Source organism: Leptonychotes weddellii, chromosome 8 (assembly GCF_054177405.1).
Source record: "Leptonychotes weddellii isolate Sample4059 chromosome 8, ASM5417740v2, whole genome shotgun sequence".
NCBI classification, from domain to species: Eukaryota; Metazoa; Chordata; class Mammalia; order Carnivora; family Phocidae; genus Leptonychotes; species Leptonychotes weddellii.
The window spans coordinates 60,907,324-60,927,423 of record NC_138376.1 but is presented as its reverse complement, the minus strand read 5'-3'; the positions used below and the strand labels follow the sequence as shown (position 1 = coordinate 60,927,423).

The following is a 20,100-nucleotide window of genomic DNA, read 5'->3' as shown; positions in this document are numbered from 1 at the left end:
GAGGGAACATACCTCAACTTAATGAAGTCCACATATGAAAAACCCACAGCTAACATCATACTCAATGGTGAAAAACTGAGAGCTTTTCCCCCAAGATAAGGAACAAGACAAAGGTGTCCACTCTCACCATTTTCATTCAATATAGTACTGGAAGTCCTGGCTACAGCAATCAGATAAGAAAAAGAAATAAAAGGCATCCAAATTGGAAAAGTAAAACTGTCACTATTTGAGGACATGATACTATATATAGAAAGCCCTAAAGACTCCACCAAAAACTATTAGAATAAATAAGTTACATACAAAATTAATATACAGAAATTTGTCACCTTTCTATACACTAATAATGAACTGTCAGAAAATTTAAGAACATGATACTCTCTACAATTGCATTGAAAAGAATAAAACACCTAGAAATAAATTTAACCAAGTAGGTGAAAGAACTGAAAACTATAACTGATGAAGTAAATTGAAGATAACACAAACAGAAAGGTACACCGTGCTTATGGATTGGAAGAATTAGTATTTTTATTTATTTATTTTTAAAGATTTTATTTATTTATTTGACAGAGAGACACAGCAAGAGAGGGAACACAAGCAGGGGGAGTGCAAGAGGGAGAAGCAGGCTTTCCGCGGAGCAGGGAGCCCGATGGGGGGCTCGATCCCGGGACCCTGGGATCATGACCTGAGCCGAAGGCAGACGCTTAACAACTGAGCCACCCAGGCGCCCTAATTAGTATTTTTAAAATGTCCATATTACTAAGAATAATGTACAAATTCAGTGCTATCCCTATCAAAATAACAAGGGCATTTTTCACAGGACTAGAGCAAATACTCCTAAAAGTTTATATGAAACCACAAAATACCTTGAAGAGCCAAAGCAATCTTGAGAAAGAACAAAGATAGAGGTATCACACTCCCTGATTTCAAACTATTACAAAGCTATAATAATCAAAACACTATGGTACTGGCACAAAAACAGACACATAGATGAATGTAACAGAATAGATTCCATAAATCTATGTTTATATGGTCAATCTTTGACAAAGGAGGCAAAAGCATATAATGGGGAAAGAACATGTTTCTTCAATAAATGGTATTGGGAAAACTGGGTCATTATACTACATACAAAAAAAGCCCTCAAAATGGGTTAAAAATTTAAATTTAAGACCAGAAACCATAAAACTACTAGAAGAAAACATAGGTGGTAAGCTCTTGGATATTGGCCTGAGCAACGTGTTTTTTTTTTTTTTTTTTTAAAGATTTATTTGAGAGAGAGTGTGTGCACGCACACAAGTCAGGGGAGGGGCAAAGGGAGAGGGAGAGAATCTCAAGCAGACTCTGCTGCTCTGAGCACAGAGCCCAACACAGGGCTTAATCTTATGACCTTGAGATCATGACCTGAGCTGAAACCAAGAGTCAGACACTCAACCAACTGAGCCACCCAGGGACCCCTGAGCAACATATTTTTTTGAAATGTCTCCTCTGACAAGGGCATCAAAAGCAAAAATAAACAAATGAGACTACGTTAAACTAATAAGCCTTTGCAGAGTAAAGAAAACCAACAGAACAAAAAGGCAACCTACCAACTGGGAACAGATATTTGCAAATGATGTGATTGATAAGGATTTAATATCCAAATTATATAAAGAACTCATACAACTCAATGTCAAACAAAAAACCCCAACCCAATTTAAAAAATGGTCTGGGGACCCGAATATACATTTTTCCAAAGAAGACATAGAGATAGCCAACAGACACATGAAAAGATGTTCAGCATCACTAATCATCTGAGAAATGCGAATTAAAACCACAATGAGCTATCACCACACACCTGTCAGAGTGGCTGTTGTCAAAAAGACAATAATAACGTGTTGGTGAGGATATAGAGAAAAGGGAACTCTCATGCACTTGGTGGAATGCAAAATGATGCAGCCATTATGAAAAACGGTATGGAGGTTTCTCACAAAATTAGAAATAGAGCTACCATATGATCCTGCAATTCTACTTCTGGTATTTATATGGAGAAAATGAAACACTAATTTGAAAAGATAAATATAGAATATGTTCATTGCAGCTTTATTTATAATAGCCACGATATAGATGCAACTAAGTACCATTGATGGATGAAAGGATAAAGATGTGGTATATATACATACAGTGGAATAGGAGCCATTAAAAAGAATGAAATATTAAAAAAAAAAGTAAAAGAATGAAATCTTGCCATTTGCAGTAAGATCAATGAACCTAGACGGTATTATGCTAGGTGAAATAAGGAAGAGAAAGACAAATACTGTAGGATTTTCCTTATATGTAGAATCTGAAAAACAAATGAACAAAACAGAAACAGACTCATACATACAAAGAACAGTCTGGTAGTTACCAGAGGGGAGAAGGGGAAGGGGATTAAAAAGTCAAAAGAACACCCTTCTGGTCATAAAATAAATAAGACACACAGATATAACGTGTAGCATAGAGAATATAGTTAATAATGTGTAACAACTTTGGTGACAGACGGTAGCTAGATTCATGGTGGGTGATCAATTCACAATGTATATAAATGTTGAGTCACTATGTTGCATACCTGAAACTAATATAATGTATGTCAGCTATACTTTAGTAAAATTAAAAAATACAAACTAATCAATAGTGGTTTTATGTATCTTAGGACGCCAAGTAAATTTAATTATAATTTTATTCTGAATTATCAAAGTGAGTTGTAAAATTATTTATGTCCTTATGATTTCTTGGTAGTATTTTTGGTATCTGAAGGATCTTTAAAAGTGCATTTCTGCTAAATTCTCCTGCTATATATACTTCTATTTGTACTCATGAAACAGTGGGCTGAGGTAACTTAGTAAAATATATGTAGTGCCAGTGTGTATATAAAAATTATATATATATATATATAAAATAAGGATATAAAATATTTACTATACTTTGGTTATGGAAATTTTATAAGTTAATGGCACAAATCAAGGTATTTGTTAGAAATCTTAAAAACATGTTTATATAAAATGGTTGATGTTTGGAATTCATGAATTTTGACCCATATTTAGTGTAAATGGAAATAATCATTTGATTCTTGAATACTTTTTACACATAGGGTATAAATACATGCAGTATATGCTTGAAGAAATTAAAAAATGGAATAGATTTGTTTTCCTGAAAATATCCCATGTAAATGTTGGTCTAAAGAAAGTTGGTAGAATTTAATTTACTATTCTATGAATAAATTAGAAAATTAAGATTAAATTAGCATTTTAATCTGATTTACAAATTGTATGTATAGAGTATATTCAATACTGTAGTGATTTAAGTTTTTAAAGCTATTTCCCAAAGGTGCATCTTCATCATTCTGAAGAATCATCTAACACAATTTTATTTCCGTAGAAGATGTTTTTATGCTATGTTTATCTTAATATTAAGGTTAAGATACAGCTCATTAGGAAATCACAAATTAGCTCTATAAGTCTCCTTCCGATTGTGGGAAGGATTTTCACTAGTTTGTTTGCAGATTCACACACCTAGTTTATATGACTCATAATACCTAGTTGTACTCCTGCTGTCTACAGTTAAATGTGGCAGTGTGTATTAAAGAGAATTGGTTCTTGCATTAGAATGAAGTTCTGATCAGCTGAACTTAAATCTAATGTGAAACACCGAGTGTATATGGGATTTGGTCACTATTCATTATCACCTGTTTTAATTGGAGAAATAATACATTTCTCACCAGTCATCTTGAGTGGAAGAATGCACAATCTTTGTGGCCTGGCTTGATGTATGAATATAAATTCTTCCAAATTCCATGTAGAGGTTACCTATAAATTATATACTAATTCAATTATTTAACTTTTTAGAGCTGGAAATTTTATTTATTAAAGCTAAAATTCCAGGGCTGCTTTAGCTGAGAAACAAAATCTCAATTTTTTATGTGGTTACAAATGTCTACAAATGCTTCTTCATAAAGCTACTGTGGTTTCTAAGATGCTAAGATGCCAGAGCCTGAGTTTAGAAAGCAAAATCATGGGAAATCAGACACTTTTCAAATTATGGCATGATCAGTGGAAAGAATAGAACTCATTTAAAGAAATCTGGTAAGTCATTTTATAGGTAACCACTGTGCATGATTAATGAACATATGAGTTTAAGGTATTTTATAAGCACTGTTACTTACATTTATTCCTAAGAAGATTATCAGTAGCTTTTTAAAAAAGTTTTGAGTTTTACCACATCTAGAAGTATCATTTACCACATCTCGGTGTCCCTAAATTATTACTAGGATCAATCTGACAGCTTGTGCTTTACAGATCATTGTGAAATTTCTGTATTTAGAAACATGAATACTTACAGAGACATTGAATGGATTCTCAGGCAAGAACATTTGCCAGCAGTGTTCCCAAATTGCTAATGTTATACTGTACACCATAGTTACCTTGTTTGCTAATAGAAACCTTTAGGCATGTGTGCTTTTGGGAAGAGGAAGGAGTTGTTAAGGAAATGGGGAATGATTCTTCTGTATATGTGTTTAACTTTTTATGTATGTATGTGTTTTGGGAAAAATTTTGTGGTCAAGTCATAGGTAAGTTCCTTTTGAAGAAATATTTTTAGCATGAATACCTAGGTAGGTCATATTTCTGATAGAAATCTATAAGGAAAATTGCTCTGATATAAGGTTTTACTTAGAGCAAATGACTTATATGTGGACAGCAGTATATACTGTGATTAACCCAGGGTTCTGGAGTGAGCCTTGTTTGAGTTTAAATCATGGATCTGTTACTTGGTAGCAATATAAACTTAGATCAGTTATTTAATCTTTCTCTTACTTTCCTTATCCATAAATAGAGCTAAAAACAGTACCTATTTCACAGGGGTATTATGAAGCTGAAACGGAGTTAAAGCATGAAACATTTAGCATAGCACCTTCAACACTGTCTAATCAAATATATAATGATAGGCATTTATATTTTAATAAATTGTAACTTGATTTGTAATACGGCCACATGATTAACTGATTTCCTTAACATGTATTAAATTTTTGGTGAACTTTTCTTTTTTCTTAGAAAAATCTTATGTGAGATGTTTTGTATTGATTGATCTAATCTTTACTGAGCGAATAGAAATTTGGTAAAAATTTTTTGTTTTGTTATGAATTTTTTGTTGTTTTGCTTAGCTCATAACAAGACATACTGTGAATCATCAGTGTCTTCTTCCTATTTGTGTTATCTTTAGCACTTCATAAGAAGTGTCTTGATTTCTTACTGAAGGCAGTGGTATACTAGATAAAGGATGAGTTCTATGATCATTAAGAACTGGATTTGGATCCCAGTTCTGCCTTCTCTCTGGTGATCCCTGAACTTTGGTTTTACTCTTCTTTTAAACAAAGGAGATGATAAAAATACTTATCTTTTAGGATTGTTACTGTAAGAATTAAATGACGTGATGCAGTCACGTGTTTTGCAGATATGGTTTGGTAATTAGGTCAGCGTTAGGTACAAATGAGCTATTCAGACAAAATCCAGGATTTTAGAAAGCCTTGCTCTTTTATGGGATATCTCAAGTAATTTATGAATGTAATTTAGGTATGGACTTCATGATTTCTTGCCAGTATGAATGTAACTTTTTGGGGTATTATCCTGTTAGCATTTGTGTTCACTTAGTAACATGACCACTTTGTTCTCTGAGTAAAGAAAAATAGAAAAAAAAAAAGGCATGGAAATTATTTACATATTATTATTGCTTATAATTTTGATTCTCTAATGTTAAAGATTCTGAAAATGATGCTAAGGATATGGTGCAGATCTAGTGTATTAAATAACTAATAACTAAAGGTTATCTTTTAAAATTACTTTTTCTGGGGACGCCTGGGTGGCTCAGTTGGTTGAGCATCTGCTTTCAGCTCGGGTCATGATCCCAGGGTCCTGGGATCGAGTCCCGCATCGGGCTCCCTGCTCAGTGAGGAGCCTGCTTCTCTCTCTCCCTCTGCTGCTCCTCCTGCTTGTGCTCTCTCTCTTTCTCTCTGATAAATAAATAGAAAAATTAATTTTATTTTTTTAAAATATTTTAAGACTTTAGAAGGAAAGAGATACTAAGCCTTTTATAACTGATGATATGTCTTCATGTCAGAACTTTTGTTCTCATTGTCTTTTTTTCTCTTAAATCACAGTAAGTTTTGTTAAATGCTATGAAAATCATGGATAGTAAGACTTAACATAGCATTTCTCTGTATTGGGTACTATTTTAAGTATTCTTTCATAAATTAACATTTGATCCTCATAACAACCATTATGATGATGCGGATGGTATTAGTATCCTGTTATTGATGAGGAAACTGAAACACAAAGGTTAACTTCTCACGGTCAGCTAAAATTTGAACCCAGTCAGTCTAGCAACAGAGCTTATGTGCCTAACCCTATTATCCTACAAATTGTTTTTGCATTGATTGTAAAATAAAACATTGTTGAATTAAGAGATTGATATCATAAAATCTGAATATGAAATCTTTGAAAGCTAAATTAGTCTGAATAGATGATTTTTAATTGTTTGCCTGTTTTTTCGTATTAGTCTAAAATACATTCTACTTTTTTTTTTTTTTTTAAAGATTTTATTTATTTATTTGACAGAGAAAGACACAGTGAGAGAGGGAACACAAACGGGGAGTGGGAGAGGGAGAAGCAGACTCCCTGCCGAGCAGGGAGCCCGATGCGGGACTCGATCCCTGGACTCCAGGATCATGACCTGAGCCGAAGGCAGTCGCTTAACCAACTGAGCCACCCAGGCACCCCATTCTACTTTTAACTAAACCTATGTTGGGTGTGATTAATTTTGTGTATTTAGATCAACCTAATTTTTATTTCCTCTATTTTATCAATGTAAAATTAGGTTTACATTTTAAGTAACTTTTTATTAAAACAATATACACTTAGAAGTACAGTTATCAGGGGCCCCTGGGTGGCTCAGTCGTTAATCATCTGCCTTTGGCTCAGGTCATGGTCCCAGGGTCCTGGGATCGAGCCCCGCATCGGGCTCCCTGCTCCGCGGGAAGCCTGCTTCTCCCTCTCCCCCTCCCTCTGCTTGTGTTCCCTCTCTCACTGTGTCTCTCTCTGTCAAATAAATAAATAAAAGCTTTAAAAAAAAATTTAAAAAGTACAGTTATCATAACTGTATAGGTTGAATTTTCACAAACTGAACACATCCTGTGCAACCAGCCCTCAAATCAAGAAGTAACATTACCAGCATCTTGAGTCCCCTCCTGCCACCCTTCTATGTCCCATCCCCCTACACCAACCCACTATCTTTTTTATCATCCACTATCCTGACTTCTCTTTCCATAGATTTTCTTTTAATGTATATAAATAGAATTGTGTCTGGCTTCCTTTGTTCAACATATTTATGAAACTCAGTCATATTTTGATGAGTACTAATTTCTACTGTGTAAATATACTGCAACTAATCTATTCATTCAGTTTTTGTTAGCATTTGAATATCTTCGTTGTTTTATTATTAAGATTAGTGTTGCTATAGATGTTCTAGTTCATGTCTTTGGTGAAGTACATTTGCATTTCTATTGGGTATATAACTAGGAATAACTGGGTCATAGGATATGCATATATTCATTTTTGGTGGCTATCACAAAACATTCTCATCAGTGGTATATGAGTTGTGCTTTCTCCACCTCTTTACCAAAACTTGACATTTTTCAACTTTAGTCATTTGGGAAGGAGTTCAGATTTCCTTTTCTATACTGTTTTTTTTTTTTTAAGTAACTTTATCAAGGTATAATTTACATATGGTAAATGCACTAATTTTATGTATAGGAGTTTTGACAAATGTATACATCTGTGTATTCACCACCCCAATGAAAATAAAAAGAAATATTTCTGTCATCCCAGTACCTTTTCTCAGTCTCCACCTATGCCACCATTGATGAAATTTCTGTCACTATAACTTAGTTCTTGCCTGCTCTCAAATTTTGTATAAATGGCATATAAGTACAGTAATGTTCTATTTTATGTCTGGCTTTCTGTCATTCAATTTAAAGTTTTGGAGCTTCATCCATGTTGTTGCATTTATCCCATAATTTCTTCCTTTTTTGTTGAGAAATACTGGGTTTCCATTATATTTTTATGAAAAAAGTTATTAAAGTCATAATAGACATGTTTTTATTTCTCTTGGGTAAATAGTTAGGAGTGGAATTGCTGGATCATATGTTAAGTGAATGTTAGACTTTATAAGAAAAGCACCAGACAGTGTTCCAGAATGGTCATGTTTTATATTTCTGCCAGCAGTGTGTGAGAGTTCCTGTTGTTACATATCCTTTCCAATACTTGGCACACTTAATCTTTTTCATTTTAGCTACTAGTAGGTGTGGTTTATTTTACATTTCTTAAGGGCCTATTGGCCATTTTTATATCTTTGGGATGCATGTTCAGATCTTTGCCTTTTATTGGTCATATTTTGGATCATAGGCCTTTTCCATAAGATTTTTCTACTCTATCCTGTTAATGTATGTTTTATATTGATTTTTTTTTTTTATTGTTAGGCCAACCTTGCGTTCCTGGAAAAAACTTCACTTGGTCATTGTTTATTATCTTTTTAATAAATTGCTGAGCATTACCATTATCCCAAAGTTTTCTTTAGAAAGTTCTCTTTTATCCTGGCCCCCTCCTCCATACCAATGTCAACCACTGTTTTGATTTTTCTTTTTTGACCACAGATTAGTTTTGCCTCTTCTAGAACTTTGTATAATGAGAATGAAACATAATGTAGTTTCTTTTCTCTGGCTTCTTTCATTCAGCATGTCTTTCAAATTTATCTGGATTGTGTTTACCAATGATTTATTCCTTTTTATTACTCAGTAGTATTCCAAGGTATGAATATACAATTTGTGTTTATTCCTATTGAATAGTTTTTGGCAATTATGAATAAAGCTGCTGTTAACATTCTTGTTTGAGCCTTTTTAGAGACATATTTTAATTTCTCTTGGATAAATACTAGGGACAATTGTTGGATTATACAGATATAATATATGTTTACTTATTAAGAAACTGCCAGACCTATTAACATAGTATTAGTACCATTTTATCCTCCCACCAACAATGTATGAGAGCATTGGTTATTTTATATTCTTGCCAATATGTGATATTGTCAATTAATTTTACCCATTCTGGTGGGTGTATAGCAACCTCTCATTGTGGTTTTGTGTTTCCCTGATGAATAATGAGCACTATTTTATGTGCTTATTGATCATTAGCATATCTTTCTTTGTGAAGTATCTATTGAAATCGTTTTTGCTTGCTCTTTGAAATTGCCTTTTATTACTTGTGTTTTTTAGTTTTGAGTTCTAGGAGTTCTTTTAAAAAAAAAAAGATTTTATTTGAGAGAGAGAGAGAGAATAAGCAGTGGGGAGAGGGATAAGCAGGCTCCCCACTGAGCTGGGAGCCCCACGCAGGGCTCAATCCCAGGACCCTGGGACCATGACCTGAGCCGAAGGCAGATGCTTAGCTGACTGAGCCACCCAGGCACCCCTCTAGGAGTTCTTTTTACAGTTTGGATACAAGTCATTTGTCAAATACATGTTTTGCAGATATTTTCTGTTTTCTTAACAGTGTCTTCTGATCAGAAGTTTTAATTTTGGTTAAGTCTAATTCACCATTTCTTTATTTGATATTTATTCCTGTATAAGTCCTAGAAACCTTTGCCTGCCACCAAGTTATGAAGATAGTGTTTTGTTTTCTTCTAGGATATTTAGCTTTTACATTAGGTCTGTGATCCACCTTGAATTAATTTTGGGATATGGTGTGAGATAAAGGTAAAGGTATTTTTCTTCTATAAACATTTGTTTATTATAGATGAAATACTTTTACACTGAATTGTTTTGGGAATTCAGTTATTTAAATTAAAATGACCATAGATGTGAAGATCTATATTTGAGCTCTCTATTCTTTTCCACTGATCTGTTCGTTAATCCTTATGTCAGTACCACTCTGTCTTGATTACTCGGACTTGTTTTATCTTCTTCCAACTTTGTATTTTTTTAAGAATACTTTGGCTAGCAGCAACTTCTTCCTAGACACATCATCAAAAGCAAGGGAAGCAAGGGCAAAAATGAACTATTGGGACTTCATCAAGATAAAAAGCTTCTGCACAGCAAAGGGAACAGTCAACAAAACCAAAGACAACCGACAGAATGGGAGAAGATATTTGCAAATGACATATCAGATAAAGGGCTAGTAACCAAAATCTATAAAGAACTTTTCAAACTCAATACCCAGAGAATAATCCAGTCAAGAAATGGGCAGAAGACATGAACAGACATTTCTGCAAAGAAGACATCCAAATGGCCAATAGACATGTGAAAAAGTGCTCAACATCACTCGGCATCAGGGAAATACAAATGAAAGCCACAATGAGATACCACCTTATACCAGTCAGCATGGCTAAAATTAACAAGTCAGGAAACGACAGATGTTGGCGAGGATGCAGAGAAAGGGGAACCCTCCTACACTGTTGGTGGGAATGCAAGCTGGTGCAGCCACTCTGGAAAACAGTATGGAGGTTCCTCAAAAAGTTGAAAATAGAGCTACCCTACAACCTAGCAATTGCACTACTGGGTATTTACCCCAAAGATACAAATGTAGTGATCTGAAGGGGCATGTGCACCCCAATTTTATAGCAGCAATGTCCACAATAGCCAAACTGTGGAAAGAGCCTAGATGTCTATTAACAGATGAATGGATAAAGAAGATGTGGTGTATATATACACAGTGGAATATTACACAGCCATCAAAAATGAAATACTGCCATTTGCAACGATGTGGATGGAACTAGAGGGTATTATGCAAAGCAAAATAAGTCAGTCATGAGAAAGACAAGTATCATATGCTCTCACTGATATGAGGAATTTGAGAAATAAAGCAGAGGATTGTAGGGGAAGGGAGGGAAAAATGAAACAAGATGAAACCAGAGAGGGAGACAAACCATAAGAGACTATTAATCTCAGGAAACAAACTGAGGGTTTCCGGAGTGGAGGGGGGTGGGAGGGATGGGGTGGCTGGGTGATGGACATTGGGAGGGTATGTGCTATGATGAGCACTGTGAATTGTGTAAGACTGATGAATCACAGACCTGTACCCCTGAAACAAATAATACATTTTATGTTAATAAAAAAAAAAGAATACTTTGGCTTAGGTTTTTTGTATTCCCATAAAATTTTAGAATCAATTTGTCAATTTCTACAATTAAAACTAGTGGTATTAATTCAATTTTTCAAATAGAGATAGGTCTATATATATTATTTTATATTTTTATTTTCTTTCATAAATATTTTTTTAAAGATTTATTTATTTCAGAAAGAGAGTGTGCCTGAGGGGGGGGAGGGGCAGAGGGAGAGGGGAAGCAGACTCCCCACTGAGCACAGGGCTTGATACCATAACCCCAGAGATCATACCCTGAACCAAAATCGTACGCTTAACCAACTGAGCCGCCCAGGTGCCCCTAATAAATTGTTTTTTCAAGATATTTGTCCATTTTATCTAAGTTGTCAAATTTATTTACATAAAATTACTTATAATTTTTATTATCTTTTTAATTCCAGTGGTATCTTGTATTAGTTATCTATTGCTTTGTAACAGATTATCCCTAAACAATGGCTTAAAACAATCAGTGTTTACTGTCTTATAGTTCCTTTAGGTCAGGCTTCACTGAGTTATTGCTTATGGGTGCTCCTGGCTCAAGTCTCCCACACTGCTGTAATCAAGGTTCATCCAGGACTGTAATCGTTTCTGATCCTGACTTGGAGAGGATCCTTGTCCAAGTTCACCCATATAGAATACTGGATCAATAGCTTTTTTTCCTACCTTTCATCAAATTAAAGATGTTCCACTGTCTTTTGACTTTCCTTGTTTCTAATAAGCTAGGTGTTTTCATACTGTGTTGTATTTCTTTCAAGATGCTTTCAAGATTTTCTTTTGATCTTTGGTTTTTAGCAGCTTGCTCATTATATACCTAAGTATGGTTTTCTTTAGATCAATCTTCTTTGGAGTTTGCTGAAATCTTTATATCTTCCACCAGATTTGGGGAATGCTTGGCTATTGTTTCTTTAAATATTTTTGCCTGCCATATTTCTAACCTCTCCTTCTGGTCCTCCCAGTTACACTTACGGTAGACCTTTTGATATTATCTGATAAGTCCCCGTGGCAGATTTTTTTTTCAATCTTTTCTTCCTTCTGTTCAGTTTTAAAAGTTCTGTTGATTTATCTTCAGTTTTACTGATTCTCTTCTGGCTGTTAAATCAATCCAGTGAATTTTGTTTTTTAAATATTGTATTAAAAGTTCTTGAATTTCTATTTTGTTCTTTTTCATAGTTTCTTTTCCCTGAGCTTATTTTTCAGTTTATTCTGAGCATTTTTTTATTGTTGCCTGAGACATCGTTTTAACACGTTTTTAATATCATTGCTAATTTCAACATCTGGGTTATCTTCAGTGTTGGTCTCCATTGTTTTTTAATCACATCATTTTGATTCACAACTAACAGCAAGAATCCAACATCACATTAAAAACTATATATCATCACTGTAAAATTTTTGTATACATTCTCTCCCTTTTCTCCTTGTGATTTCTAGCAATGACCTTTTAAAAAATGGATGTTTTAACATGATCTCTGTTGTCTTTTGCAGGGCATCTTCTCTGCATTCAGTTTCATCCAAGTCATTCCGGGATTTCTTAGAAGAAAAAAAATCTATTACTGGAGATCATGTCAAAAAAGTTTGTTTTAAAGGAATAGAAAATTCCCTGGCTCCAAAAGTTGAAAGGTAATAAGTTAAACATTTTTTTACCTTAAAAAGTTCTGTATTGGTTTTACATTCTGAAAAAATCTTTAAAAATTTATCAGAGTTTTACACATTCTTTTACATTCAAAATTAACATGTCTATTTTTTTGTAGCTTTATTGTGGTATAATTGTCTTACAGTAAACTGTATAAATCTGAAGTGTACAATTTGATGTTTTGGCATATATATGCACCTGTGAACCCATTACCATCTACATTCAAGACAATGACTATAACAGTCATTCTCAGAAGTTTCCTCATGTCCCTTGGTAATCTTTCCTCCCTTCCCCATTTTACTCTCTATGCAGATACTAATCCTCATGTCAGTAGAGACTATGTTGTATATTCTAGTTTTACACCTATAGGATCATTTAGTCTGTACTTTTAAAAATTCTGTTTTACTCAGTATATAGTTTTTGATTCATCCAAGTTGCTATGTGTATCATTAGTTCATTCCACTTTATTGCTGAGTAGTATTTCATTGTTATAAAGCAACCCATATATCTGAATCTGTTGATGGGCCTTTAGGTGTTTCCAGTTTTTTCTCTAGCTGTTTTTGATACTAGTTTTTAAAGTTCAATGTATTTTAAAAGATGTTTCATATTTTAAATGCCTACATGGAACATGAAAATCTAAACATAATTTAAAAGCAATTTTCTAATAAAAATAGCTTTTCTGCCATGTTATGTAAATTCTTTTAATCATTGTACAAAAAGGATCATTCTTGGAGCATTAGATAGTCCAGTGTTGGAAGAAAGAACTGTGTTTCAAGTTGGTTGGCTAAATGGATTTTTTTTTCTTATTTCTGCTAATATGACATCTCCCAAAGATATTAAACCCTAAAGTATTTTAGACAAAACAAAAATGTAATTAAAAATGTCAGCTGTGACCAGATTAATATTGTTTTACATAATGATAAAGCTTTTTTAACACTATTTGTTAAACCATTTCCCCCTAAACCGTTTTTAATGTGAAATCTTATGTCTAATTCCAGTATTATCAAACAGGTTAGTATAAATTTCTGTGATTGTACCAAGAAGAGGGTTCTGGGAACCATACTATAGTTTAACCTCATCATATCTGCCCTGTAAGCAACTCCGGAGGAACTGTCAGTCTTCTAACAACAACATTGGAAATTATTGGTTTAGATGAATTCTTTAAACATTTTCGTTGTTGATATTGTGACTGGCTGCCTTATTATAACATACATTTGGGACCAAAGATCTTGAGCCATTTACTTACAATATGGAAAATCGGAGATCAGAAAGAATCTGAAGAAATCATTTGGTCTATTTCCCTATCTTTGTGAAAACTTTTATAAGTGGAACACTATAAAAGTCTTAAATGTTACTCTAACATATCAAATAGATAAACTTGTTATATGCTTACTTATGAAAAAGTGAGAATATTAAGGCTGGTTTGTTAGGATCATAATTACAGAACTGGATGTGATGCAAGACATTTGTAGTCTTAAAATTGACAAATATTTAGAGTTACAGTGATAAAATTAACATAGCCCCTGCCCATAGAGAACACACAGTCCAAAAGAGAAGAGAAACGTTACACAAGTAATTAAGTATATAAAAATCAGCCTCAACATTTATTTCAGCATTTAATTGTCTAATATTAAGAAAATTCTGACTGAAATAGTTATGATTTAAGATTCTCTCAGAGCATACTTCATTTAAACAGAGATGGCAGAAGAAATTTTCTTCTTGAATTGGTATAGAAATGAATTAACCTGGCAACAGAAGTTAACATGCCAGTGATCATCAATGTATTAAAAGTATTTAAATGCATTTTTTTTATTAGTTTCAAAATGTATTTCAGAAAAAAAGTACTAACAAAGTTTGGTGAACATTTTATGATACAATGAAAATGACTGAACCTAAACAATGTAAAACTATTCAGTGTTTTGTAAGTTGTATTCTTAAAGATGTTGAGGGAAGGGCATTTTATTCCATTCCTAAGTGACAGGTAGGTTTTTAAGTGTTGTTAAATTCTCACAGTAAAAATGTATATTTTCAACTGCATTTGAGTGCCACTGTACACATACACATGCATTTATGTTTATATATTTCTTTTATGAATGTGTCTATTATGTACATAATTCTAAAAAATTTTTTAAAAAGTCTGTACATCTTATTATGTTTTTTGATTCCAAATTTTTTTTAGAAATTTAAAAAAAAATTGTTATACTCTAATGATCCTGCATCTATCACAATATTTTTAAAAATTGAATATAGTCTTTTTATTGATATAAGAGAAACATAAGAATACCACTGGTTTTTGTAAGTTGTGTGATAAGTGATATAGACCAGGCTTTTAAATAGAAAGACATGTAACTTCCTTATTTTCTTACTGTGAAACAAATCTGCATCTATTTTTATTCATTTTTTTCCTTTCTTGTTTTGCACTGGAAGAGTTATTTTTCCTATCTATGGTTAATATTTATACCTGTGCTGGTATCTTCATTCCTTTCCACTTTAAATGCCTTAAGCTATTAATTATCCCTCTCTTTTCTTGTGGATATTCAGCCTTGTCCTTTTAGGTGGATACCTCCCATCTGGTTTTGTATATGTGTTAGATCTCTCTCATGTGTTCTGGGTGAGGTAATGAATCCCTCAGTCATCTCCCACACTTCCTTCTAACAGTTGTCCTATCATTACCAATCCCCTACTCCCTTCACAGCCAGATTTCTTAAAAGAGCTGTCGGCTCCCAGTCACTTCTTAATCCAGTCTGGCTTCTAGTCCCATTACTAAACTGAAATAGTTCAAGCTAAGTTCAGCAGTGATCTCCATATTGCCAAAACCATGAACTTTTATGTGACTCATTCTACTTGAAGTTCAATTACAGGTCATCTTCTCATTTCACTTTATATTCTTTCTACACCATTTCATGAGCTTCTATTTTCAGTTATCAGCTATACACTAAAGCCTCAAAAATTATATTGCCTGCCCACAACTATCATCTGAGCTTCAGACATACTCAGGTGTCTTCTTCATAACTCCTTCCTACTTGGATGTTCAGAAGTACTTTAACTTTGTCTAAAACCAAACAATGTTTTCCTCAAACCCCTTTCATAAAATCGAACAAAAATACAAAACAGCCCATTCTTCCTGATTTTTTCTTCCTGATTTACCCAAAGAAAACAAAAATATGAATTCAAAAAATATATGCACCCCTATGTTTACTGCATTATTATTTTTTACAATAGCCAAGCTATGGAAGCAACATAAGTGTCTGTCAATAGATTAATGGATAAAGAAGATAGAGAGAGAGAGTGTGTGTGTGTGTGTGAGATGGAATATTACTTAGTCATAAAGAATTAGATCTTGCCATTTGTGAGAACATGGATGGACCTAGAGGGTACTATGCTAAGTGAAGTAAGTCAGAGAAAGACAAATACCATATAATTTCACTTTTAAGTGGAGTCTAACAAAACAGAAACAGAAGAAACAAGCAAAACATTTATGTCTATAAATACAGATAATGGGTAGGTGGTTGCCAGAGGGGAAGGGGTTGGAAGGATGGGCAAAATAGATGAAGGGGATTAAGAGCTACAAACTTCCAGTTATAAAATAAATAAGTCATGGGGATGAAAAGTACAGCATAGGGAATATAGTCAACAATATGTAATAACGTTGTATGGTGATAGATGGTGATTACATTTGTGGTTACCATAGCATAATGTATAGAATTGTTAATCACTCTTGTACACCTAAAACAAATATGACATTGTATGTCAATTCTACTTCAATTAAAAAATGCATATATGAAATCCAGTTCTTCATGAGAAGAATGGAATATTCTATGGGTAGTTGGAAACAAAAAAGTATATCATGATGCTTAGTTTAAAGAATAAAGTTCTCTTTAAAACCCATTCTTTCTGAGTTTCCTTCCTTGTTAAATGGCATTTGCAAGTCTTTAATATTCCATCTTCCCGACCAATATTCAGTCTATCATCAGGACATGCCAGTTTTAGCTCTTAAATATTCCTCAAATCATATATTAAATTTTATCTCCACTGTTTTTACCCTCATTCAGATTACTGTGATCTTTCACCTGGGCCACCTGAGTAGCCTCCTAACTGGTCTTGGCATAACCTATCTTCCTCTCCTCCAATATACCGAGCCAGTTATGTTCTTTTTTGAAATGGCAGATCTTCCTGTTCTTAGGGTAAAAGATAGAATTCTTATCTGGGCTTTAAGGCCTGCATAGTCTGTTTTCTTCCAACCTCTTATCTTTCTAACATCTCTGGATTCTCATTATCTTCTTCTCTCAGTTTCTCAAATGCCATTTACTTCTTGCCACTTACCTCCCCTTTGACTAGTTGACTGATTCTTCTTTCAATCTCTATTCAGTCATATTCTTTGGAGAAGTCAGACTTCCCTTAGTGGGTCAGTTTTCTATGATATGTTCCCATAGCAATTCTCACTCCTCACACTTTTCACAGATTAGTGTGATTCTTTGTTTAATGTTTTCAACTACAAGTATTTTAATATCTGTGTATCTAACATATGTTCAGTGAAAGCATAGGAGAAGAGAGTCATCTCAGTGAGAGATTGATCTCTGCTCCTCACTGAATTACCAATGCTTAGAATATTTTCATTGAGAACAAGATGAATAAATGAGGTAAAATTGTAGCTGTTTCAGGTAACATTTGTTTCTAATGAGTAAGTTATAGTGTATGCCTTAGGTGTGTAAATTGTAAGGCATGAATATTAAGTTCATTTCTGTAATATTTTTACATTTTAAATACTAACACTATAGATTGAAATTTTATTTTCTTTGGATAAGTCTGTCTTACCATATTGAAGATCTGTGGTTTCATAGTTGATCACTAGAGTGTGCTATAACATTAAGGCTCTTAATTGTGAAAAGTGGCTTCTGCTATTATACTGGTTTGGAAATTGTAAAGGAGTGTATAATAGTATACAGTATTATACAGGAGTATTATAATGGTATAAAGGAGTGTATAATAGTGTCATGCCATCCATAGCTTGGCTGTCTGGTAAGTGGAAGTAAATGTTTTAAATAGCTGTATATTATCACTGATCACTGTGTAATATATGATGACTGAGAATGGAAACAGCTTGACTTTCATTTTTAATTTTATTACAGAAAATGTGAAATCATAAATGAGCTTTTTTAAAAAGGAAATAATAAAACAAAGTAAAATAGTAATTCACCAAATTACATATGCACAACATTCTGCTAGCCTCTATTAGGTGTATACATAAAAGTGTTAAATACAGGCCTAGTCCCTTAAATGTGTTTGAAATATCTAGTTGGTAAGTCTAAATGAGCACACATGAAAGTTAAATGAAAAGTCAAGAGTGAAATTGCAATACAGTGTAACAGTATTAAGTCACAAGCAGTATATGATTTAAATGCCAGGTGAGTGGTTCAGAGAGGGGAAAAAATGACTGGATTGGAATTGTCAGGAAAAACCCAATTGAAGAAGGGCCTGAGTAATAGTTCATAAACACTTTTCTTATTCAGTGCCAAATATTTGGTCATTATATGTATGGTCGTATAAATAGTATTAGAAAAATATTGATCTATTGCCATAAGCTTTTGAACATAGGATGAGATTTTTAAGAGAGGAGAAGTATAATAGAGGCAGTGTAAATAGAAGTAATAGAATTATAGCTAGAAGACAAATGCTGTGGTCCTTTAGAGAATTTGTGTGGCAAGTGTAATGGAGTTCATCTTAGGAAATTCCTCAAATCTTATATTCTTGTTTTAATTGTAGAAAATGTGATTTTTTTTTTTTCTCTCAAGGCTAGGGAAATCCAGGAATGGCAATGTTATTTGGGGATGTTAAAATGCAGAAAAGAGGGATTTGTGGAATTTGTGTGTTTATTGTTACTTATGTGTTCTTTTTCATTTTCATGTGTTTTCTTTCATTTTCCTTCCACTTAAGCACCCCTTTATGTAATTCTGGACAGAAACTGATCTTGTGTTTCTTATTGTTAAGGAAAACTACTTGTGAGACAAAAATTATATCAGCTCTAAACTTACATAAAAATCTTTGTAATTAAGCTAATACTGAATTCCTTAAAAAAGTTAAAAGTCGATGGTACGAGTAAGAAGTAATTTAGTTATTCTCAAAGCCTAAATTTGGTAAGATTAATGTTGTTCAGTTTGAACAAAAATCACTGAAAGAGGATTTTATTTTTGCCAGCCTTTTAATGTTGCTTTTATTTTCAGAAGGCCAATTTTTATACAGATTGTTTATTGAGATGTCTGTTTCTGTGTTGCAAATACCTGTATTTATTATCTGAAAGCTTAGTATGTTTTTGGTATTTGTTTAATCATAGCTCTATTTAGTAGTTTTACTTCATTCTAAGATGAAATTTTCATGGACTTTCAGTTGTTTGGATAAATTTATAACTAATGAGATTATCCACTGAAAAATCATTAATGGAAAGACTTGAGATTACAATCTTACAAAACAGATTTGAGTTTCAGTCTAACACAGTAGCCCTCTGTGAACCTTTCTGAACCAGATTCATCACATCTGAAATAAGAACAGTAATGTCTATCATAAGGCTTATATCTGACAGCGTATATGGAAGTACTTTATAAATTATAAAATGTTATACAGGTAAGTTGTTATACTTAAGCTCTGATTGCTCAACTGTGATTTAACAAGGCCTATATAAGATACTTTAGTTCTGATATTCAGTTTGTTTTAGCCAGTACCATACCATTTTCACAGACAGCTTGTAGCTGCTGCTTCTTACTTACTAATGATTGATTCTACAATATTTTTCCGTTTCTTTGACAGTGTCAAAATTTTTAGCCAATCCCAGATACCAGGGAGGGATTTTTGAGCACCACTCAAGTCATTCATTTAACTTTTATGTGTGCTCATTTAGACTTACCAACTAGATATTTCAAACACATTTAAGGGACTAGGCCTGTATTTAACACTTTTATGTATACACCTAATAGAGGCTAGCATATTATGCTTTAGTGCCCTAGAAGGCCTCTAATCTCTAGCCTCGGACTGACTTTAAGACCTTTCTTTTTTTTTTCATCTTTTCTTTTCTTTTCTCTTTTCTTTCTTTTCTCTTTCTTGCCCTTCGCCTTCCTTTCCCCTTCTTCCCCTTCCTTCTTTCCTTCCTAGGACTTTTCAAGGAACTTAACCATGGGAATTTGCATTTAGTCTCTAAGGTAGCTCTCTCTTCCATCAGAATGTAGAATTTTTTTCCATTTATTTTATAGTTATTCTAGTCTAGATTCTCTTCATCTTGTAACATTT

At 33.4% G+C, this 20,100-nt stretch overlaps 1 protein-coding gene across 6 annotated transcripts in view; it reads left to right on the top strand.

The window, feature by feature from the left end:
* The window catches only part of IBTK (inhibitor of Bruton tyrosine kinase), a 208,417-nt gene that overhangs the window by 182,725 nt on the left and 5,592 nt on the right, over window positions 1–20,100 (top strand). For all 6 annotated transcript variants that reach the window (XM_081828589.1, XM_081828588.1, XM_081828586.1 and 3 more), the window contains one exon: window positions 12,675–12,809. In XM_081828589.1, coding sequence (XP_081684715.1) covers window positions 12,675–12,809 — 135 coding nt within the window. The remainder of the gene's footprint in view (window positions 1–12,674; window positions 12,810–20,100) is intronic.